The following is a 24,369-nucleotide window of genomic DNA, read 5'->3' on the forward strand; positions in this document are numbered from 1 at the left end:
ATTCTGTAAATCATTGCTTTGAAATAGTAAAACCTTGTTTTACAGCAACTGCTGTCACACACTCAGAGCAACACGTCTGAAATTTAAATCTCCTAGGCTGCTCCTGCACCTCATAAAACTTTGGCTCAGTTAGCGGCTGTATATCAGCCGCCAGAAGTGGCCTGCAGCCCTACGCTTCTTCATATGTAATGCAATTTCAAAATCTGTAAATCCTAAAGCAGTTAGAAATCCTCACTTTTGAAGGTACTTTGAAAATCTCACCCAAAGTTTAAAGAGCAGACAAAACAAAGGAAATGTCTGAAACAGACATCCTTTCCATGATTGCACAAATTAATGCTAAAAGTAAGTTTTTTAGGTTTGCCTCTTTTAAGACCTCTTGGCAACTGTAAATAATGTCTTCCAATAACACAAATACATATTTAAAAATTTTGTGTCAACTTTAAACATTTTTTAACTCAAATGATACACCTAGATTTTGGTGTATAAAGTCAAACAGAGTGACTAGAGAGACCTCCCCACCTGCTCCATATCTCCCACGGTGATGGGCTGCGTCTGGTAGCGAGCGTTGGCTCGGCGCTGGCGGCTGTCTCCTCGGGTTCGGGTGACTCTGCTCACCGGCTGAGCGAGTCGGTTGAACAGCGCCATCTTCTCCGCCAGGCTGAGGGTGCAGACGTCCGGCTCCTCGGGGTGTCGACCCGCCGTCTCGACTCTTCCTTCCATCGCAGGCGCCTGCTTTGAGCCCTGGGCCTCATGAGAGGCCGGCGCTTGGTGCCGGGCTGCGGAGCTCTGCTGTAGGGATGCCTGCAGGCTGAGGGGAGGACAATGTGAAGATGAGCAGGTAAGCAGCATGCTGCATTATGTTACAGGTCTGTTCAAACGCAAATCAGGTTGACATGTTTGTTGCACAAGCATAGTGAGTTTTATACGCCAGACAAAGTACAATTTATAACGTAATCATGCAATTTCCCCTCATAACACAGGAGAGCATCAAAGCTTAAATATAGAGAGCATTCTGCATGGAGCCATCCAGATGTGAGAAGGTTGTTATGATGTGGTGAGCCAGTCACAGTCAGAGACATTTAAGGATGACTCAGGCTCTCATGCTCGTGCACACACACACACACACACACGCATGTTTGTGTACCTGTAAGAGGGGAGGGCATTGCTGCCAACTAGGGTGTAGCTATCAGCACACACTAGAGAAGACGGGTCAGTCTGAGAGGGGGCACTAGGTCAGGGGCAACACACACACACACACACACACACACACACACACACACACACACACACGGTAGAGAAAATACAAAGATGACGCAAGTATTATTTAAATATGATTGAACTACAGTGACTTCTAAGTGTGAAAAAGTTCAACATTCTACATTTTTTCACATTATAAAACACAAATTTTAATACATTTCTTTGGAATTTCATGGGAAAGCCAACACAGATTAGTACATAGTTAAAGTTAAATTAAAGGTATTGTGTGCATCTTACTCTCTTGCTGATGAATATTTCTGCTTTTTTAATTAAAAACAAGAAAATGTGGCCCATCTGTATTTTCAGCTATAATTTGGACACGACTGATTAAGATTAAAACATAATCATGTGTTGAAATGGTCTAGTCAAAGTCCAGATCCAAGTTGTTTAGAGAATCTGGGAAGAACCCAGAATTAGTTTTCATAGATCTTCTGTTTCAAATCTGACTGAACTTTGGATATTTTGCAGATATTTTAGTGTCTAGATGTGGAAAGCTTGTAGAGACGTAACCCAAAAGATGAACACTGAGGTATTTTCCTTTCACGTCACGTTTAGGAACGACTGTGTTGGCCTATCACAAAAAATGTCAATAAATCATATTAGTTTGTGCTTATAAAGGGGAAAAGGGCCAACGGGTGTGAATACTAAAAAATGTCATCTGAAAATAATGAGAGTCAAAAGAAAATGAAATCTTCAACATGGATGTTAATTAGCTTGAATGACAAACTGTTACATTAAGTTGGTTTTAGTTGAACTCAAACATGATTTATTAATAGCATAGAGCCAACCTGCAGTCTGACAGCATGGCTGTTTGTCCTCAGACTGATGTTGATGGACTCATGTTGTTCCAGCTTTTGATCGGCTGGATTTAGTTTAACGGGATTCGTTCTGTGTGAGGCGTTTCAGCATCAGACTCAGAACTCACGTAGCAGCTATGACGACTTCCTCTGTGGTGACCGGCTGAGTCCTCGATCGGTCCTGTGTCCGCCTCAGTCTTCTGTCCACTGCTGCATTCCTGGAGCGCGGTTTGGGAATTCCTCCATCAATGCTCTTCTCCAGTTCCTGGAAAAGAAAAAAAACAAAAAACGAGATCATCATAAATAAATACAATAAGCTGTGTAGGATCATCTCAAATGTTGAAGACAATGTTGTGGAGGGAAGAAATCTATTCTATCAGCAAGAGTAGAAATCAGAGTAAGAACTTATTATTTAATTAGCTAGCACATTGACCCATAACCACCAACAACTTTAATGCGTTTTATTTGGATGTTATGAGACAGATCAACACAAAGTAGAATCTATAATGTGAAGTGGCAGAAAACTCAGTTTTCATTTATTTTACTTAAACATATGACTAATATGGGGCCCAAATTAGTTATATTTAGCCTGGTGACACACTGTTCCAATAGTAATATTTGTATTATCCCAATATTGAAAAAAAAATTGAGATCGGGTATTGGTGACAATGTGCCCGATCCATAAAAGTGGATCTATTCAGTCTCATTCTATGCTCTGAGCAACATGCTATATTTTTTAATCTTACAGTACGTTTAGAATTTTCTGTATCATATTGGTATAGATCAATACCAAAACTCATATCTGCATTGGAAGTTAAACAAAAAAAACAAAAACAAACAAACAAAAAAAAAAAGAGGTAGATTGGTGCATCCGTAGTTTAAACCAAGGTAAGGATCTAAAACAATGTCCACAACTTTGGACATGTAACAGAGAACTGCTTAATCCATAAAAACTGGAAAGAGTATGCAAACCAACCAAACCGTACTTTTAAATTAAGAGTAAAAATAAATGCATACTTGTTTTTCCACTTATTTATGCACTACTATGTCTCAATCCATCCCATACATGGAAACAGTCAAGATCCAACATCAGATGGAGCTGATATTTGTGTCTTTTATTAATAGCACATGTCTGGGAGTCCTGCATTTGAAACCAGGATGTAATTTAAAGTAACCAGCAGGCCAAAGGGCACTAAGGAAGGAGCTGCAACTCACCCTGAAGAGAGAGCGCTTCGCTGCCACGCTCAGTTTGGCTCGATCGTCCAGCTTTTCTTCATCAGCTACACAAAACAGTGAAGCACAAAGAATAAAGGTTGGAAAATCTGTCTTTACTGGATAGAAAATATAAAACTAATCATTTGGTTCAGCAAAACTAGATTTGTTGCCTCTAAAATACTTCCTGATATCCCTCTTCGGTGATGAGCTATAAAAATGTTAAGAACTTTACGAGTCCTTTGACATTGGTCACATGAATGTTCTGAGTAGATTCATTCAGGCATGTTAAAGCAATGAGAAAGCAATGGTGCATGCAGTGTTTGGCCTTTGTACAAGAGAGCACTGTAAATCAATACCAATATAAGTAGTGCTTAAAACATGGTGGTGCATGGAAGCAGGTGAAAATATCACTTTCATATGCCACCTACAGCATATTGAATAGTGAGGCTGAATTTGCTGTTGCTCTTCATTTGAGATCCGAGTTACAGTTTTCAAATCACCGACACGTTTTCTTTAAAAATCATAAAGTTCTTTGTTTTTGTTTCAGAAAAACAACTGTTGATGAAAGCAGCATGAAAAATCAGATGCCTGAGCTGCAGTTCAAACACTTTCAGGACACTTATCTTCATGTTTGTTCAGCCCAGATGCCGAGAAAACCCCCCCCCCAAAAAAAAACACTGTGCTGGGATCAATTATCCAAGGTAAAAATCATGGGGCAGGAAAAGTTTGTTTATTAATTCCATGAGTTGGATAAAGCCTAGCAGATTTCAGCTTTAACTATTTCTCTCGTGTGTATGACGATTTATGAAGCTCCTAAAGTTCAGACCTGAACCTTGTCACATGGAACGTGCAAAATATAATCAAACTAGTGTTACTATAGGATAATCTTTACATTTATTCCAGGTATAGGTCTCCAGAAAAAGATGTCATTTTATAGCTGGCAGCAAAGATAAACCATTAAACATTAAGGCCTGGGGAGAAAAGACTCGAGATCTGCAGGTGTGTGTGTCATTACTGCACGCACACACACACACACACACACAAGTTGTGCAAGACACATGACATCACCAAACAACTATTTCCTTTGATTGACTCAGCTGCACATAATTCTTGTCCGTACAAAAGTGTCCTGGCTGAAAGTGTGTTTATGAGAACCAGATGAGTTGCTTTTGCCCTCAGAGTAGCTGCTGTGTTATGCTACTGTGAGCACCGTTAATGACTCTGAAACCCGACTCTAAAGCGTTTCCCTTCCTTTTATGAAATGAAAATCTATGTGCAAACTAAAATAGCCCTAACTGCCTTAAAATATGTGAAATAATAGCAGAAGAAACGCCACTTAACAGACTTTTAGAAGATGTGCAGCATCTTGCTGGAAACACTGAAAAACCTCAACTCCAGTCTGCACCGTCCCTCTTGTCACTGGCTGCATTTCCATTACAAATGTACGCAAAACTTTGTCAATATTCCGCGAATTACAAAAAACCCCACAATGTTGTAACTGCAGTGTTTCCATTAAATAAGAAATGCGATCAAAATCACATCATCCCACTACTTTGTCATTGTCTTCATCTTTTCCGCTAGTAGTAACTTTCTGTTGATCACATTACTCGTGTGATGCGATAAAAAGTTTTGTGAAATTTTGATACAGCTGAAAAAAAACAAAAAAAAAAACCACCTCATCCAAGCAAAAACAATTAATGGAGACCATAGTAGGTGGTGAGATGCAAATCGATAATTCAGTTGTCAGTCCTTGAGACGTTACTTTATAAGCTCAAGCTTTATAAGCTCAAGCTTTATAAGCTCAAGTTTAGCGTCTGTGAAAGAAGAGGCTAAACCCATAGACAGAGCAGGACACAAGACCACAGCTTTAGAGAAACCAATTCATCTTATTCAGTTGCTTAAATGCACATCATTTGATTTACTTTTACCAAAACATGTTCTGTTGTCAGAAGATATTGCTTATAGGAAGATTGTTGGTGGCGTACCACCTTTTCCATTTCATCTGCCAACCATCGACTGTTGTGTGAACTACAGTCAAATGAAAACTTTTCATGAGTGAAAGCTCACCCATGAATACACCAAGTCCTTGGAAAGCACATATTCGAAAACACTGAAAATCTATCAACTTAGCTTGTTCTGATACTTAGGATCTACTCAGAAATCTCTCTTGAATCAAACAGAAACATGACTTACCTTCTGTGGAGGCAAAGTCTGAGCTCACACAGGACCTTCAAAAGTGTAAAGACAAAAAAAGAGAAAATCAGTAAAAGCTTCTTATTGAGTTGCAACAAAATAAGAGTAGTGACTGATTGTGAAAGACGACGCAAAGAAAGTTAGTTGCTTCTGGTTTGCAGGGAAGAAATGAATAGAACAAGGCAACAGCAAAGCAGACTGAGCAGGAGCATTAGACAGCCTTAAGGAAGTCTGTGCTTTTCTGTGATCCTTGGCTCTTATTTCTCACAATGGTCAATTCATGCTTCTGAGCTGTGGTCACACGTCAAGACCGCTGCCAAAATCCAATTAGAGGAACATTTGGTCATTAAGCTTCCTTGTTTCCTAATGTTAGAGTGAGGGGCAAAATTAACGAGAGTGTTTATGGTCGATTATCAAGGTACTCCTATTGGTCAGACGGAAACCAAAACAAAGATAAGAATCTCATTATGGATTCAAACGTTAAATAATTGACGATGCAGTGCAAATGAGAAAATCAGAAGTACTCACCAGATCAGGATTAAAAACAACATTTCTAACGATCTTAATTTGATTAACATGCAGTCATGAACATTTATTTAGTCTCCTCCCTCAGAGTCATGCATTCTCCAGTGTAAAGAAATACCTATGAGTTTCCTGCCGTTCAGCAGAAGTGACAGGCTGAGTCCTAAACCTTTCTGAGGTCTTTCGACTCTCCCCAGGACAGATATAGAGCAGAGGCTGGTGCCCCCTTTCCCTAGCACCTCTCCAGGGTGCCTGGTAGACCCTGTGTTCACTCGGATCCTCAATGTCACTGAAGGGAGCGTAAAGGGAGAGGGGTCAACAAATAAAGAGCCTAATAGAGAGCAAAGCGATATGGTGGCACAAATGTGTCTCTTTGGACACACCTCCATTTCAAGTCCAGCACAAAAGTAATGCCATGCAGAAAAGTTAGCAGTGAAAGCATACATAAGCACTGGGCCGATGTAGAACCAGGCACAGTTGGGATAAAGGACGTAGTCGTTCCACATGAAGCCCAGTGTTAGCTTAGTTAGCTGATTAGCGTATGGACTTAAGAGTTTAGTAACTCTGCAAGCTCTAAATATGCTTTCATGTCAACTTCACACATATTTTAGTAGCTTGTTAGTGTTACTGGCCAGCTGATGTTAATTAAGAAGCTTCCGCAGCAGCCAGGCAGTAAGCAGCGGTGATGTAACATTCAGCTTTTCCACCTACAGCTCGTTCCTGTGTCTGCTTGGAGGCGTGGTGGTGCTCTCCATGTACGAGTTCCTGAGCTTGGCCACAGACACTCGACGGTCCTGTTGACTCTCTCTGGTCCCAACACCGTCGCACTCCTGGACTTCTCTGAAGTCTTGCAGCTGAGTGCTCCTTTGACTTGAACCAACATCTGACACCAAGTGGTTGACAGCAGTCCTGGAGGTGGGGATGCTTTGGATTACATGGGGATGGATGTGGGTTGCTGTCGGTACTTTGTGAACATAAATGACATTTTCTTGCCCTCGAGGTCTCCACTCTGTTGCGTGCAGAGAGGCGCTGTGCTCAGGTTTCTCTGCTCTGGCTGTTACTCCAGATCTTGGATGCTCCTCTAGAGCAGCATCTCGAGCCTGGCTGAGGCTGTACATCCCCCTTTCCTCCTCACTTCTTCCTCTCTGTGGGTCCTCCATACTTCTCTCCCTACGACGGATCTCTGAAGGCAAGACGGCTTTCCTGCTCCTCAGGAGACCCTCTGTTTTCACCCCTTCTGCTTCCTCAGTCTCATCAGGTTCAGTCCGTTGTTCTTGATCCTGCTCGGCTCCAATTGTCGGACCAGAGGTCATAGACAGGTAACTTGGGTAACCACCAAGTTCCTCTCCTCCTTTGTGACTAGATCTGCTAAAATGACCTTGAGGATCGTGATAGGCCTGGAAGTAGGTCTGCTGGGGGCCTGCTGGCTCTCCGTGGTAGCGGCTTGGAGCAGAAGTCTGGGGTCGGTGCTGAAGCTGTCTGTGGTATCCAGAGATGTCAGTGAACTTTTCCGGCTCTGGATTTCTCTGGTGCCCTTCCTCTCTGGCAAGCCTCTCTCTAACTTTGATTCTTCAGGGAAACAAAGAGCTAGTTACCATTTGGGAAACGTTGGTGGAAAAATGGCAGCAGATACAAACTCAGAATGGAAAAACATTGTTAAGTCAACCTGGCTGAAAATCCAAAACCTGCATTGCCAGGTCAGGCTCATCAATACATACATTGCTATTATCCCCATTCCATTATTGTGCATCTCATAAAGCAAGTAAGCAACATACTAGAAAGTCATTAATAAGTGCTTTGTTTCATCCTGTATAGAGCATAACCACAGTGGGTAAATGGCTTGAAAATAGGGACACACCAATAAATTGGCACAGATTTTCTTAATTTTGGGAGGTTGGCTCTTGGCAGATTTCAGCATCAGTCAATGTCCACTTTTCTTTGCTGTGAGAGAGGACTGACTGACTGACCCACAAACTAGGTGGTCAGTTGAGTTAATCGTGACCTCACTGCTGCCAACTTGTGGGGTAAATTTGCTGCTATTTTCAATGACTTTTCAGACAAAAAATAAAAAATTAAGTAAAATCTGTATTGGCCAATATTAGAATCGGCAGGTCTTTTTAAAGATCTGTGATTGGCCAGGAAACTGCAATCTGTGTGGCCCTACTTAAAAACCATGTTGAGGCTCAGCAAGGTGGACAATACAGAATCTACTGCAGTCAGAAAATGCTGACGATAGATGTGAATCAAGATTTTTAATATATGAATAAGAAAGCATCCTGCAAAAGTATTCTGAGCTGTTGCCCTTTTCCATTTTTTTCCACAGTACAAACTGGTGAGTTTTACTGGAATTCTACATGACAGATTTCAACCTTTCTATTGTAGCTCTGATTGTTCGTTTAGTGCTTTACTGTAGGAAGGCGAACCAACGGTCAATTCTCCAGTAACTTAAAGCCTCCAAGAGGTTTTCTTAAATTCCTCACCACATGATGCTGCCACCACCACTTTAAAGCTTTCAAATGTGTTAAACTTTGCCAACTTTATTCCTAACATGTCTCCTCTACAAATTAAGTGACTTTTGAAAAGAAGATAGATTTTTATTTTTTAAGTAGGTGGGGAAACCATGCAGTCATTTCCTCCCACTTCCTAATTACCGCTATGCATTTCTTTGTGTTGGTCTTTCACTATAAAATACAGTAAAGCTTGAGGTTATAAAGTGATTAGAATGTAAAGAGCCAGTGGATATAAATACTTCTGCAAGGCACTGTATACAGTAGGATGCACACAAACTGTACAATACATATAAGAGCAGAGGGTAAGTAACAATAAAAATCTTTCAGTCGGTTATATTTTGTGTAAATATTAACCAGACACAGGCAAATGAAGCATGAAGAAGATGGAGTTATGGTCCGATGGGCTTATGATGGTGAAGATGATGATGATGTCAGGTGACTGAATTTCTCTTCCATTTAGTGAAGCTAAATGGAGCCCACACTGTGTGAGTGGTATGACGGTCCTGGGTCCCTGGAAGACCAGCAGGTTAAGAGCAACTGCTCATGAAGGTTGGTGGGTCTGGGGTTTAGCCCAGCTCAATGAGGGGAGGGGGACACACAACCAGCCTGTGTGTGTGTACCTTGAAGGCCAGTTGATGAGGGAGTGGGTTTCACCCTCGGCATCAGTCTGGAGGAACCAATCAGAGCTAAGGGTCGCTCCTGCACTGCTCCGTGGGAAACCCAGTGGGAAACACGAGTGAGTGACCAGGTATGTGGGGAAACAGTCTGCAGCGGTCTACACACCACCACATTACACACACATTGAGCTTGACCACAGTAGGAATGAACCTGGTCACCAGAAGAAGAATAAAACAAACAAAAAAACAACCTCTGCCTGGTTACAGAGTTCACTGTTTCTGTGGTTTTAGAAGAGACCTTAACTACAATGAAATCCCCCAATCTGTTATGTAAAGAGCTGTGGTCACCATGTTCACAATCTTTTCACGTAAATGCTAATTTTCTACAGACAGAAAGATCATTTTCCTTCTTGTGATTAAACGAAGTCACAAACAATAACGTCACACACAGCTGAAGATAAATGGACTTCAGTTGGAGGAACTTAGGACTAAGACCAGAAAGACTAATTCAGATCAGATGAATATCCGATCCCGTTTAGAATCAATAGCATGTGAGGAATTATTGTACAGACATATTTATGTCTGTGTATAACCTGAGCTTCCATTATACATATCTTTGTCACACCAGGGGCTTGTGGTCTTTTGCCAAAGGCAAAAGAGAAATCCTACAACCACTCCATTTGTGTTTATATTTTGTGAAGAAGGAACTTGTGCTAAAAGTTTGTTTTTTTTTAGAGGTCTCTGTCGTTTCCTTCAGTGGATTTTGCTGTGGAGCCCAACAGGCATGGGGGTGAACAGGTTGCTCAAAGGGTTTGGTTGGTTGGACACAGCGCAGTGTGAAAGAGAACCACAGCAACTGGAATTGTAATAAATGTTGACGGACTAACGGGTGGGAAAACTCCCTTAATTATGTGTTTTACAGCCACATGGCATCATTTGATAACATGGTCATGTAACTTACCTTGATCTGTAATAAAAAATGCTACATATATCAAATGAAATTTGACTTTATAATTTAACGTCTAAAAATTGGGCCTCTGTCTCTGAAAAACTCTTGCTCTTTCTGAAACGCCGCCTTCAGGAAGTCATCACAACGTCGCTCCTTCCCTGCCCTATCCCTTTTTATGTTTTTCACCAGTGTTTCACTGAGAAGCAGTATTTTACATAATCCTGCCTCTGTCCAAACTGAAAAGCTACTTTCAAAAAGTCAAAATGGACTTTTGAGGTTCAGGTTCAAATCAAACATATCCTGAAATGTCTCTCCCCCCAACCCGTTACTCCCACGGATCCTCAGAGAAGAGGTTTTCTTCTTTGTTTCTGTATCTTTATGCTGGGCTGGTTTTGATCAAACCCAGCTGTGGGTCAGAGGTGTGACCGTGGAGTCGCGCTGAGCCAGCCTGTAACAAACACCCACCCCTGCTCCATAGGAACTAGCTTCCCAGCCAAGTTTTGAAATCTGAGAGGGACACTGAGGACAGAGTGAGAGGGTGAAGCGGACATGAGCGCAGACGGATGAGCACCGACTGCCCGGTCGTGTGAAGAATAGAGCAATGCATCTTCATAGGTTTGTTCATAGCTGCATATAGCAGGGTTATGGGCTGGTCAATGTTTGGGTTGGGTCAGGGAGCTCTTACAACACGTCAGGAACATTTAGAGGTGCTCACAAATTCCTTCAACACTTAAGTCTGCACGTAAGTCCAAACTGGCTGAATTCTAAGATTTTTGTGGAAGCAGAACAATTATCTCTGAGTGCTAAGGAGATATTCCCTGGCTGACATGAAAACTTTGAGAATGCAAGTCAGTTCTAAACAAAAACAGAATCCAAGGCAAAAGTTCATTCTGGTCCCTCGAGCATTTCGGACCATTTGGCTGACACTGTTAAAAATGACCTTGCCCCAACTCACTTAGCATCCTATGAAATAATTAAACGACTTAAGAATTTATGCCAGTAAAGTTGACATTTGTGCTGTTCCAAAAGCAGAGATTAACTTTCAGAGCAACAGATGAATGCAAAACCAGAGGCTGGCATCGTCCCAACAGCCATGGAAATCGCTCTTGTGAAACAAACAACTCAGCCAGAAGTGGCTCATTTGGGAATCTAAAGAACAAAACATGTTTTCTAAATGAAATAAAACCGTAACATGTAAATACATTGCATCCAGTATGTAGGCATAGGTAGAGTATAGATAGACCTGACATGAGAAACGCATAAAACAAATTTGGTTCATGTAGTCACAGCAAGTAAAACCAGTTAAGAATGCTACACCATTGCTCTGACTGAACCCTGTGCAGTCAGGGACAAAGGAGAAGAAATTTCTTGCTGTTATCTACTAAAGAAGCCTATCCTACTGAAACGTACAAGGAGTTTCCTGAAGAACATCAAGAGTACTCACCCCTGCCTGCTGAGGATGCTGTGTGCCTGCTGCTCGATGAACATATCACCGGGAGATGAGGCATGTTTGGGTGAGGAAAGTGAGGAATGCCTGCTCATCTTTGGTGAGCTGTGTGGCAGCGATGCCACAGGGTCTTTAGTAGGCACCCTGGCAGAGAACGATGACGTTACATCCATGTACGAAGAGGTGGACTCAGGTGGAGCGGCTCGGCGCTGGTTCTCCAGGTTCATCAGTCGCTCCCGCTCGGAGAACGAGTCCACCCTGGTGCGAGCCACGTCGTAGACCGGGTCAGGGTGTCTCTGGGGTGTTGCATAGCTGCCTGCCTTCGGGCTACTGACCACAACGCCACTGTAGACGCTCAGGGTGGCATCCCTGCCTTCGTCCCTTAAAAGTTCTCCTCTTTTGCGCCTCTCTGAGCCGTCGGATTCTTTCCGGGTGCGAGTGTAGCGTGACGCATAATCCAGGTCGAGATCTTGATCCAAGGAGATGCCGTAGCGTTCAGCCAGTTGCCTGCGGCGCTCTGCCTTATAGCGGGCGATGCGTGCAGCTTTGGACTCCTGCTCTGGGGCAGCAGTGGTCGGTAGTGAACTGTGAACTGGCTCAGTGTGCATGGAGGACTGAGTGTCGGGCCTGAATTGACCTCTGAACTCTCGATCGGGAAACTTCACAGGCAGGTCTGGGTTCTCATAGCCTTCCATGCCGTACCGCTGGACTGTCACTTCACACAGAACAGCACATAATGAGTACATTAAAACTCTTATAGTTAGTAATTCATCTGTATAATACTCACCAGCATGGGACTCGCAGAGGTCGGACGCCCTGGTGTAGCGTGGCGTGTCTTCTTCCAGAAGCCGATTGGCCACCAAGTTGGGCAGCAGGGACTGATGAACTTCCCCGTCAATGCCCTCCAGTCTTCGAGCGATGCGCTCCTTTCTTCATAGTAATGGGAAGGAAAGAACCGTCAACATCAAGACACGTCGTCACTCAACATACCGTTTTTAAAGACTCTTGCAGCCTGGATGTGGTGGGTTTATGACCTTACCTGTTCATTTCCCAGTCACTTGTACTTGTGGTAATGCCTTCAAAACGTTTCCTTAACTCAGACACTTAAAAGAAGAGAGCATTCATTTTAGGAAATGAGAATCTTAAATGAAGTTGCTTTTGAATACTGAAACATTTACAGTGCTGTGAAAAAAAGAGAATTGTTTTTGCTTTGTCCTCAGAATTATGTTTCAAAAGACCAAAGATCACCTGAGTAAATACAAGAAAACTGTTTTAAATCACAACTATTTGGAGACAAAAAAAAAAAAAAAAAAGTTATAAGCAACCCAATCTGACCCCATGTGAAAATGTAATTGCCCCCCTGACCTAATATTAATATGAGATATTGTTTTCAAAGCTAAAATACAAGACATGCTCCTTTAGTAGTTGGATATAACAAAGTCTTGTGACATGAGATCTTGAAGTCTACATGTTTTAGATATTATGTGACTTGGATATAAAGGTAAGTGCTTTAAAACTGAGATCTCGTATTATTGTTTAAGACTCTTATTGAAATTTAACTAAGACTCTTAAGTGGCTGAGTTGTTGACGGGATTGATGAAAAAATTTCTCATCAGCCGAGACAACAACACTTGCACAAACGATTAAGAAACAGCCTCCACTTTAAAAGTGAATGGCATCGTTTTCAGCTACACAATTTCATGTGCAGCCCTACCCTCCTCCAGTGAAGATTCATAGGATCAAATAACCCAACGTTCTTTACCTTTGGGGAGACTGGCGGGGAGACCAACATCTATGTCCCTGGTGCTTTTGGGCGGATCGTCTTTTTCCTCGTAGGAAAATTCCTTCGGGAAACTGAGGAGAAAAATATCAACTCTTACTGAAATAGGAGCGAGACATTTTTTCCCACCCCGTCGGTGGGCCTGCGAAGGCCAGGAAGAGTCAAGTCAATTTTAGTTGTACACCCTGATCATTAAACCTTCAACCTCGCACTGACACAAGGAACCATTTTTTGTCACTTAAACACACAAATTAAGTCATTTAAGTATATTAGACAAAACCACAAAAATGCTTTATTTTTTATAAAGCATTTTTGTTTTATAACAGGCTTGGCAGGACGTGTTCAAAGAGAGATTAGGGGAAAAAAAGAAAAGATCTTGTGGTTTGATCTATTATACCAAGAATGGTTGTGAACAATGCATATACTAGATAATTTTATATGGAACCAGCATTTGCTTTCATATTAAAAAATCTCAACACATGATTCTGAAATTCTGCCTATATCTACGCTATGGTTCACGATGTTCAGGATTGGGTTGGTGTCTCCAAAGGGGCTCCATACAGCTCCAGGAGGCACTCCACAAAGCTTGGCTGCATGAATTAATATCACACTGTATTATGTTTATTACAAAAATAAATTTGCTTAATGGAAACATGGAACTTTCAAAAGAAACATTTTTTGAACATTTTTGCTGCTGGGTTAAGGTGGTCTTTCAGCTAGTTTATTTTGCAAAGCTGCAATGGAAACACTTTTCATAACACATGAATCATGTCAAACTAATGTTACTACTGACGGAAAAGGCATAGAAGACAGGAAGTGACAGGACGACAATGGTGTGGCACATACTTTTTTTAATGACTTCACACATGAACAAACTTATGTGTGATTTTAACTGCGTTTTTTATTTGATAGAAACACTGCAATTGCAAAATTGCGTTTTTGTTTTTCCTAAATCAGTGGATCATCAACCAAGTTTTACAACCAGTTGTAATAGAAACAAAGCTAATGATGGCCCTCTAAACCGTCACTGAATCATTTGGAACCACTGAGAAAACATGAGAAGATTTCGGTAACTTAATGTTTTGAAGATATTTACAACCTTTCATCTAAAGAAGCTCATGCACAGCTGGCCGCCAGCAAAACTAGAATTTACCAAAGCGACTGTTTAAGTTTAGGAGAATATTGCAACACTTAAGTAAATAAATCCAGAGAGCTGTCGGCACGTCTGTTTAGCTTTCTATTGGTTTACACAAGAACTATTGTGTCTTTAAAAAAAAAAAAAAAGAAAAAACGAAAGAAATTCAACTTCTATAAAACTTGTTGCCTCTCTTCTTACCTCTGCGCTCTCTTCTGTAGGACGCTGGGATTACTGGCTTTAACGGGGGTCTCACTCCCAAGTCCTGTGGGCAGATGAAACGATTAGGCATGACTCTGGTTTCATTTATTAGTTCCATTCTGAATAGCAGAATCCTTCAGTTGAGGGTCTTCATGGGCTGAAACACGCCGACTGGAAATCTTAACCTGAACCAAGGAGTCAGTGTGTAGCTTCTTGACAAACAAGCCTCATTAACCAACGAAAAGTTGTCCCGTTAGTTTTCCACCATGCATGTGCACACAAATCATTGACGTATGTACACATCACACTGACAGTGCAACTACAAATTCTAATGCATTTTATTGGACTTTTACGTTGCAGGATTTGATTTTAAAATGATCCCAAAGTGGATTATTAAATTATGCAACATTTGGGAGGGAAATGAATGATTATTTTCACCATCTCCCCAATCCCCCAAAAATGCTCTCCTCTGTCAACACCTTAGTCTAATTACATCTACAGGTTTCTTGGCGTATGCCTCTTACCAGTTTTGCACTGAAATATTTGCAGAACAGCTCAGTCATATTGGATGGAGAGCATTTGAGCATTAGATTAAGTTTTTAACTGAATTTATTTTTACCACTTTTCGATTGCAAACCAGTCACTGAATGCCCAACGAGCATCCCGTCAACAGATTCTTCCACCTGCGTTTTGGATATTTGAAGTTCCGGCAGAGATACCATGAACCTTTTGACTGATCAATGATCTGCCTGTCTGGATCGTCACTTCAGGTGGTCGACCATGTCAGAGGTTTTTAGTTGGAAAATGAAAACAAAAACCTCATACTTGCCACTTTGAATATAATACGTGTTGGACTATCATAAGAGTTCCCAAAAAATATTTGTGGGTGAAAAAGTTGTAGAATTGTAAATATTTGAGGCCCTTATTTCAACTGTCTCCCTTTGATCAATCCCAAGTGGTCCGTATGACCGTTTCCCCGACTAAAGTGACTCATATAAAGTTGCATTGCATTGCAGCTGGAAAGGTTATAAAGTTGCTCAACCCCAAAATATCTTCTCGAGTGGAACTGCCTTTGCCCTCCTCTCCAGATCAGTGAGACTTTGTTACAGACACTCAGGTTGGTACTTCAAACCCAGCTTACTAAAGCAAAAACAACATTTGGGGAAAAATAAGAAGAGTAATTTAGAGAGGGTCTTGTGTCAGGATGTATTAGGGTGTAGCCAAGTATTGTTTCAGCTGGGAGGAATACTGCTTAAGAAAACAAAACTCGCTCCCTGTGGATCCTGAATGATAATCCTGGTTATCTGAGCTGGCTTTTTTTTTGTTTGTTTGTTTTGGTTTCTTTGTTGACAAGATTAGGTTGAAAAAATTCCAATGGCTGTTTCAAATACTTGGATAAGTCCTACACACCCAGTTTCTTCATTAAGTATAGTCACCAAAACGTCTGTGTTGCTTGGTGAATGTTAAAGTCAAAGTATGCAACATGCAGTTGTAGCAAGCAGCTAATTTTCATAAATGCTAGCTTTCGATGGTCACTTTTTTTTTTCAGTTTTATTTAAACTCTAACCAGGTGAGTTCTTAAGAACAAATTCTTCTTTACAATAAAAATCTGGCAGGGAGGGAAGGTAATGTACACAGGCAGGTGTAATTAAAGTATGTTTTAAAGGCCTAAAAAGTCAGAAAATTGCAAAAAAACAGCAAGACAAAAACTGAATTTAACAACCAGTGTGGGTCTTCATACGACTTCAGGTAAATCAGATGAAGGTCATTTATGGGCCCCCGGTGTAGAGTCAGATGAAGTTCTCTGGTTTATAGCAGCTTCTCTGCTGCCTGGTCTGACTTTGGGCTGAATTTGCAGGGACATAAACACCTTTAAAGATCAGCAGCCATCAGGTTTCACAAGTCTCTGTGACTTACAGCTTATCTTTATGCCTCACAATGAACTCAAACATCCCAGAGGAAGTTGACTCACCAATACTACACCGTCGTAAAGGTAGTAACATTCCCATAACGGCCATGAACTGTAAGACGAACTAAGGAACTGCAGAACCAGTGATTAAGGTTACATCCACACATAAGCTCTCGTTTCATACCACTAATAAATTGTCAGCGCAATCAGACTCCTTTGTGAACAGTTTACGACCTGAAGAATGTAGATTTCACTTGGCAGCGAGAGAGAGTTGGATATAACAACACGATCAGACTGCAGGTGCTTTTAAAACCATCTGATTTAGCACCACATATGGAAACGGCACAGATCTGAGGGGGTTTTTTTAGGGGGTGAAAAGATTGAGGTGAGGGGTTCAGACTGGAGGATGGAACCAAAAATTTAGTTGGATTTCAACCACTGAATGCAGATAAAGAACCTCAAACACATACTGTATCTTATTTATATTGATTAATTAAATGCCATGAATTTAAAGTCACACCCTCTTTGCTCTCCAATCCCACCTGCATGCTCCGAAAGCTCATATGACCTCAAGTGATCTCAACTTGTACGATGGAAAAGGACAAAGTTAACAGATGTGTAAATAATAAGTTACAGAAAGTTGTACATCGGTTGGGGAACTATGAGCTGAACTAAAACAGACAGTTCTAAAGAATCTCTAATTGTTGAATTGTTTCAGTCCAGGTTGGATCAGAACCACGTGATAAAACAGACTTCACTAACAAATATCACAAAGAGCTTGTACCACAAGATTTTACTGCACCAATAATTTAAAATATGAAATAACACATGCTTCTGTCATGGTTAAAAGTTGATGAGTGTTGTAGCCACAGAACCACCAGGTTCTGAGCAATAATCCGAGTTCACAGGATTACATTTTATTCAAAGAATTACAGTGAGCCGAACCGGAAACGTGCCAATTAGTCAACTGGCGTTGATGCCAAAGTGCAAAGCCTTGTCCTATAAACAGCCACAAACTTTACAGTTGCTCACCTACTCTAACAGACTGGAGAGTAGAGTTCTGGATAAACCATCCACACAAAGTATAAAAGCTTTCATGGAGGCAAAGAAAAAAAAAATCTAAGATTGAATGCAGTGACATCAAATGTTAGCTTTAACAAAGATATGAACAAGCCAACTGTGTGTCAATGTTTAAAATTAGCGTAGCCACATGGCTCACTCTTGATGGAAAACAGAGGACTACTTTGACATGATTTTACCTCAAAGCCTCAAACCAAGCCAGAGGACACCCCACCCCCCAGCCCCATCTCCCTCAGCCAGCCTCAGTGATCACACTAATGCTTCTAACTGTGGACCACCTGCTGTGGATTCCCCTCCAGATAAGCACAGAGCAGGCAGAACACTCAGCTCCCACTCAGAAAATATTACAGAGAACGGGGGAATGAGAGGCATTCAGATACTGGAGCGGAGCAGTGTTCGGTCAGATGTCCAACATAACCAAACACACACCAGAAGTGGCAGCTGACAGAATCCATTATTCCACGGATTTGACAAGTGACAAACTAAACAACATTTTTCACTCGCATCAGTTTGAGCTTTAATGCAGAAGGTAGCGGGTCATCTAAGGGAAATAGGACTAAGCCTCGCCTGCTACTCAGAGACTCCCAAGTCAATATAACCCAGATTAATCCTCAACACTAAAATCCTTAAATGCTATGTTGATCAGGTCAATGAATAACACCGCAGTAAAAGTTATGGCCAAGGGACTGACAGAGGAAATGCTTCTCAAAGAATGTTTTCAACTGTTTCCGGATAGAGGAGCAGCTCTGTTGAGGTAGATAAACACAGTGAGATGCAGGAGAGCTACCAAACATGTCTCAGCAACCTGGATCTACTTCAACAACATTTTGTCAATCACAATCTACAGTACCATGGTTTGAAAAAAAAAATGTATATAGCCACTCCAAATTTTTACAAAAGAACCTTCCAGACGACAAGCAGCACTGGAGGAACATTGATTCATTTTAATAGCACCTGAAAAATCTCAGCCTACATTACATCAAAGATACTCTTATGCATCTATTATGTGATATTTGGTCATATTTGTAACATTTGACCAAAACGTTAACATTAGCTGGCCAAACTCCTGTTTGTCTGTCGCAGTGTTTCCATCCAAATGTCATGGGAATTATGAGCGAACTTTTAAGATGTTGCAGTAAAGACGACGGAAATTAGACATGCTTCCATCATCTACTGGTTTGAAGCGAATCAACAAGGCTACGCAAAATAAGAAAGGTCGCAAACTAGCATGGACCACACATCTCTGAAAAATGGAGAGTTCTAACCTCCCAGATGGAGTTTTGGAATTAGACATGTTTAGCCTGCTTCTGGTAAGGCACAGGGCCAAGCGTTTTCTACGTTGGAACTTATTCAGCAAATGTCTTCCATCTAGTGCATCAGCTCTTTTGTAAAAAAGTCAATAACCACCAAAGTGAGTGTACTTTGTTTTGCAAAACTGAGAAAGTAATTTTGATTTTTAATTGTACATTTAAAAAAAATGATGGAAAGACGTTTTATGACTGCTGGAATGTGGAAAATACTGAGAGAAATTGAATTTTTAAAATATGTGAATATGATCTAATGATTATGGGATTTATTCCTTTTCAAAATAAGTTTTCCCAACTTTTATAATGATGCTTACGATAAAAGAACGCTGATGAAAACAGACTAATGGAGGCGAAGGCCTCTGATGGCTGTATGGTGGAAAGCATAAGTAAAACCTTACAATCAATAAGAGTAACCATCATCAACTGCAAAACTCAAAAAACTATGTTACAACTAACAAGTCATATCAATGTGAGGAGCTAGCATTAGCCGCAGACTTTAGCAAACACTCCCCAATGGAAAGATCTTCAGAAGAGATTTGAGAGTTTATGGAAAATTTGCAGCTATACATTTTGAATCAGATATTCCTATATGAATAAACCACAAAGGTGTGTGTCCTAGGTGATGTTAGCACATTACAGCAGCTTTTTGAAACGCACTTTGGAGCAAAAACCCTTGAGGGGACAAAATATGTCATTCATAAGACAGTAATGAAGAGTCATTGGTGACTCAGAAGAGCATACAGTCACTGATGGAAACCACATTTAGCTACTTTATTTTACTAAAAAATGTTTTCATGGCTTACGTGTACATCGTCAAGCATAACTTTACAAATCCTTCAAAGTTTCTGTTGTACCGAAACATACCGATGTACCTTCCATGACATTAATAGAATATTTGAAAGTTTTCTTTGAATTTTTATATCATGATTTATCAGTGTGCCCCTAATCACATCATCTGCTTGGACCAAAGGAGGCTGACAAACACAAAGTGCTAGAAAAGCAAGAAAGCTGTTCTGTGCATCAGAATTCAGGTCAGCAGTTTGTTACCTTTTCTGAAACCTATAATTAAGATGAAAGCATCATATTTCTAATATAAAATAGAGATTTTTTGGAATGAATGGATTTCCTAGGTAAACTCTGCCAACAGCTTTTAAAGTGAAGCTCTTCATTAGAAAATGTGCACTTGCTGCTGCCAATGAATGCAGCAGTTGGGACGGAAAGGCAAGTTGTTTAAAAGCTGCTGTGATAAGCCATCGTATTACTGAAAGATAGTTCATTCACAGAAAAACAATGAGAGACATTTAAAATATGGCATACAGAATATTGATAAGAATCAATATGTGGTCCGTTCCAATACAAGTGGACAGTAGTTGATGCGTACATACATAACGGTGACCCTAAACTTTTTTGGTCTAGTTTTTTCTCCCTCCACCAAGTAAAAAAAAGAAAAAAAAGAGACCCCTGCAGTACTCTGCGTGTCTTTACGTTGCTGCGTAGTGTCCTTGGAAGCTGCAGCTGCAGTGCGAGGCCGGCTGACTGGACAGAGGGAGAGAAGGGAGGCTGCAGTTTGTCGCCTGCCAACTTCCACAAGCTCAGATTCCCAACCCACCACCAGAGTAACCTGTCCCCCATGCTCCGAGTCGGTGCTCTTACCTTGGCTGCAAAACTTGACATGAGTCAGGTAATTTGAGATCCAGGGATTCCGGTACATTTTGGCAACAAAAGTCCGGGGACACAAAGAAGTGAAAGAGAAGGAAGAGAAGGGAGAGGAGCAGAGAGGTGATGCAGCTACAAAAGTACTTTGTCAGTGTTCAGGACAGGCGGCGAGGGAGAAGGAGGGTGGAAGTCAGGTAGTGAGGGAGGGAAGAGGAGAGCGAAAGAGGGCCAGAGGGGAGAGATTACGTTTGAGCCGCAGTCCCGGCTCAGGCAGAGGTGGTCCTGGTAGACAAACAGAGGGGCTCTGCCTCTTCTCAGACCCACTCCCGTTTTCCCGATTCCCCTCCCACCGAGCAGCACCCTCTACGACAACGAGCTGCAGCGCAGAAAGCTGCTCAGCAAAGGGTAAGCTCATTAGGCAGGGCAAGAAAATTAGAATCTCTCTTCTACTAAAAGCGGAAAGCGTTGTCTTTGTGCACGCTTAAGAGTGAGCCTCACAGGGGCAGACGGGAGAGAAAAAAAAAGGAAAAAAAAAAACTATGAAAGAAACAGTTTAGAGCGTCTTTTGGGAGAGCTGCCTTCCCTTGGCTCGCACATGCAAGCAGGATGCCAAAGAAACCGGTGCAGAGCGTCGGAAAAGACTAGCGTCTGCAGGACGAGAGTGGAAACGGAGAGACACGAGAGGAGAACGCCAAAGTGACCCTCTCAGTCAAATGAGACATTCCAGTCGTCTCTCAGCAGGGACCGAATGAAAGGAGCTGCATGCAGATGGGAGGAGATGGTGGGAAGGGCAAAGGGTAGGTAAGGAAGGAACAGCAAAACAAAGTCGGGGAGAATGCTGTGATGAGTGTAGCAGAACATGAGCTGCACTGGGTCCTCAGAGTAATGATGTCGTCACGCAAACTGTTCTTGAAGAAATCAAAGAATAAAATGTGATGCCTATGAAGCAACAAGCAAATTTTAGCCCAAAAATTTATATTTGCTGGTATTTATGTTTGGCCTTCTTCGCCCAATTCTTGGAGAAATAAAGAAAAATCCTCAGCTTGCCTTTACATCTACATGAATGCAGAATGATTCCCGTGTCTTAGACACTGTGGGGAAGCAGACGGTCTCTCAGATGCTGCTGGCAAAACCAATTCAAGGTGCATTCACCAACACACAGTAGGCGACATGGACTGACTTATCACAATATTTTCCAGCACTACTCCGATATCGCTAAGGGAAACCGGTGTCTCCTCTGATTGGCTGATAAGAGCGCCAGCTCCATGACTGATTTATGAACATATTCCATTTAACTGTTTACATTTCTTGCTACCATTATTTTTAATGATTTATCATGTGAACAAGCTTATTCATATATGATTTTAATTTTCTTCATTTAATGGAAACTCTGCCTATATTCTGCTAATGCCCAAAAACACAATTTCGCAATAGCAAAGATTTATAATGGAAACGCAGCTTGTGTGTCACAGCAATTACAGCTGCACGAATGAAAGACATTTGTAATGCGCTTCTTCAGGACTCCAGTTGGATGAAGTGCGATGCCGTACTGTTCGATAACTGGAATCAACTGGAATGTATTGAAATGTGGTTTTGAATACATTTGTTGTGAATTAGAACTGTAGCAATAAACTGAATTTAATCACTCAAATTTATTGGTATTTATTGATGCTTTCAGTGAAAACAGAGAAAAAAGTTAAACCATGAACTTTGACAAAAAGGACAGTTTTGAAGAACTTTAAAATGCATCGACTGGAATTTATTGTGACAAAGGTAATTCAAAATACTTACCAAGATAGGAAATCTACCATGAAAAACAGAAGGATAAATGCTCACCCCTAAAACACAAACAACATGAAAAGATTCTGCTCCTTGTTTGTGAATACATGCACAGAAGTCCTCGGTTGTAAATGTGAGTCATGGTCTTGTGTTGCCTCAAAAGCACGGACACACGTCAGGCTCATCACATCGTTACATTTTTGGAGTCACATAAATTAGTGTAATGGTGCAGCCAGGTGTGTGGAGACGGAGTACAAATCAGACTGACTGAACAGGCTGTGTAAACCTTTGAGTTGGCAGGTCTGATTCCTTCCCAAAGATGAGCTCATGTGGCTCAGACCGTGGAAAGACAGACACATCACCCGCCTGCCAAGTCCCACCGAGATGCAGATGGGAAGTCACTATAAAACAATCAGCTTGTTATACTTTGATCAGCAGATTTTATGTGCGATACGGGATTTTGTGACATCTAGTGGAGAGAAGGCAGATTGCAGCCAACTAAAAAGATATTCTTTTAAGCTGAGAGCAGCTCACAATTATGGTAAGCATTGTCAACAAATTTAGTTCATTGCCATGGTTCAAAAGAAAATTCCACAGACAGAACACCCAGTGCAACACCAAATAACTGTTTAGGACTCATTTCGATACAAGACAATGTAGTTCTTCAGTTTTTGTCCAAAGTGGACAGTAATCAATCTAATTATAGATGAACACATGGATGAGTTTCTCTAGATCTCCTGCAACATTATTTAATCGCAGAAATGTTCTTCAGGTGACAGAAGGCTGACTTTGTAACCGTCTTTATGCATTTCTGAAGGCTGAGGTCCGGGTCCATCATTGCAGTCAGATTTTGGACCCGATTGCTTGTTTCTAGCTGTGATAACTGAAGCTGTGTGCATACCTTAGATTGTTCTTCTTTGGGTTCAAAGACAATAACTTAAATTTTGTTTCTGTTCAGCTGGAGAAAGTTATGCTACATACACACATTGATCTGTTCATGATGGGTTCAGAGTTGCAAGGTGACATCGTAATGTAGAGATGTGTATCATCTGCATAGTAACAGCAACTACTCTTATTTCTTAAGAGCATGTAGATATTGAATAGGACAGGTCAGAGGATTGAACCTTGAGGTACCCCACATGTGATTTCTGTCCATTCCCATGAGACTTTAAAAGAAGTCCCTGTTCTTTGTACTCAATTGATTTGCATCTTACTTAGAGAGTCCTACCCAGTCATAACACCCAACCAACTGCCATCGATTCATCAGTCAATCACCCAGAGCATGAAAACAGCCAAATATCCCTTGATCAGACCTGACTGGTTATGAGAGTTGATTTCTGATGTAATCCATGAATGTTGTACGGTGTAAATGCTTCATTTTGTGTTGGATTCTAAGCAAATGCCTGAACCAAAATAAGTCAATGTCAAATGTTTACATTTAGCTATTAAAGTAAATCAATGTTTAAATATATTGGTTTCCATGTTGTTTTATGTCAATTTTCAGAAAGAAAATCAAACCCCAAAACCTCAAAGAGAGACCAGAAATTAAGATCAGACAGTGAAAGTCTGCTTAGTGCGTCTTTAATTAGATTTCTTTTTATAACAGTATTTACAATTGAGACGTTTCAATCCCGCCCCCCCCAATTTCCCTACAATCTTTAAAGAGGACTCTGGAAGTTACTATGGCTGTACAATGTTAGGCAAACATGCAATAATGACATTTGTAAATATTGCAATGGAAATCCACATTTTCCTCTGTGCTGCCACTACTGTAACTTTTAACATCTGAGTTGAACGTTGAAATGTACAACTGAGACACTCCATCAACACAGACCATTACTACGCCAAGATGCAAGTCCCAGTTTCTAAAGCTTAGAATTTACTAATGCAAGAAACATTGCCATAAAGATATTGATACTGAAGGATGAACAAATGCTCAATGATTCAGTTTGCAAGGGCATTACATCATGAGAAACTGTGTCAGTCAGTGTTACTCAGACTAGTCCACTGATGCA

The 24,369-nt window shown here is 41.1% G+C and overlaps 1 protein-coding gene across 14 annotated transcripts in view; it reads right to left on the bottom strand.

Moving 5' to 3' along the window:
• svila (supervillin a) overlaps positions 1-21,172 on the bottom strand; it is a 46,312-nt gene extending 25,140 nt beyond the window's left edge. For 4 of the 14 annotated variants that reach the window (XM_015028674.1, XM_015028680.1, XM_015028677.1 and 1 more), the window contains exons 1-14: positions 20,573-21,166; positions 14,624-14,687; positions 13,270-13,361; positions 12,547-12,610; positions 12,295-12,437; positions 11,505-12,222; positions 9,115-9,198; positions 6,696-7,553; positions 6,106-6,273; positions 5,463-5,497; positions 3,270-3,334; positions 2,183-2,319; positions 1,145-1,228; positions 520-808 (exon numbers count right to left, since the gene is read on the bottom strand). In XM_015028674.1, coding sequence (XP_014884160.1) covers positions 520-808; positions 1,145-1,228; positions 2,183-2,319; positions 3,270-3,334; positions 5,463-5,497; positions 6,106-6,273; positions 6,696-7,553; positions 9,115-9,198; positions 11,505-12,222; positions 12,295-12,437; positions 12,547-12,610; positions 13,270-13,361; positions 14,624-14,687; positions 20,573-20,630 — 2,859 coding nt within the window. In that variant the 5' untranslated portion in view covers positions 20,631-21,166. Of the gene's footprint in view, positions 1-519; positions 809-1,144; positions 1,229-2,182; positions 2,320-3,269; positions 3,335-5,462; positions 5,498-6,105; positions 6,274-6,695; positions 7,554-9,114; positions 9,199-11,504; positions 12,223-12,294; positions 12,438-12,546; positions 12,611-13,269; positions 13,362-14,623; positions 14,688-20,572 lie in introns of all 14 variants that reach the window. The other 10 variants (XM_015028672.1, XM_015028673.1, XM_015028670.1 and 7 more) reach the window with 9 other exon arrangements.
• Positions 21,173-24,369: the final 3,197 nt, after the last annotated feature.

The sequence above is a fragment of the Poecilia latipinna genome, unplaced genomic scaffold, assembly GCF_001443285.1.
Source record: "Poecilia latipinna isolate Pla-1442-1.1 unplaced genomic scaffold, P_latipinna-1.0 Scaffold132, whole genome shotgun sequence".
NCBI lineage: Eukaryota > Metazoa > Chordata > Actinopteri > Cyprinodontiformes > Poeciliidae > Poecilia > Poecilia latipinna.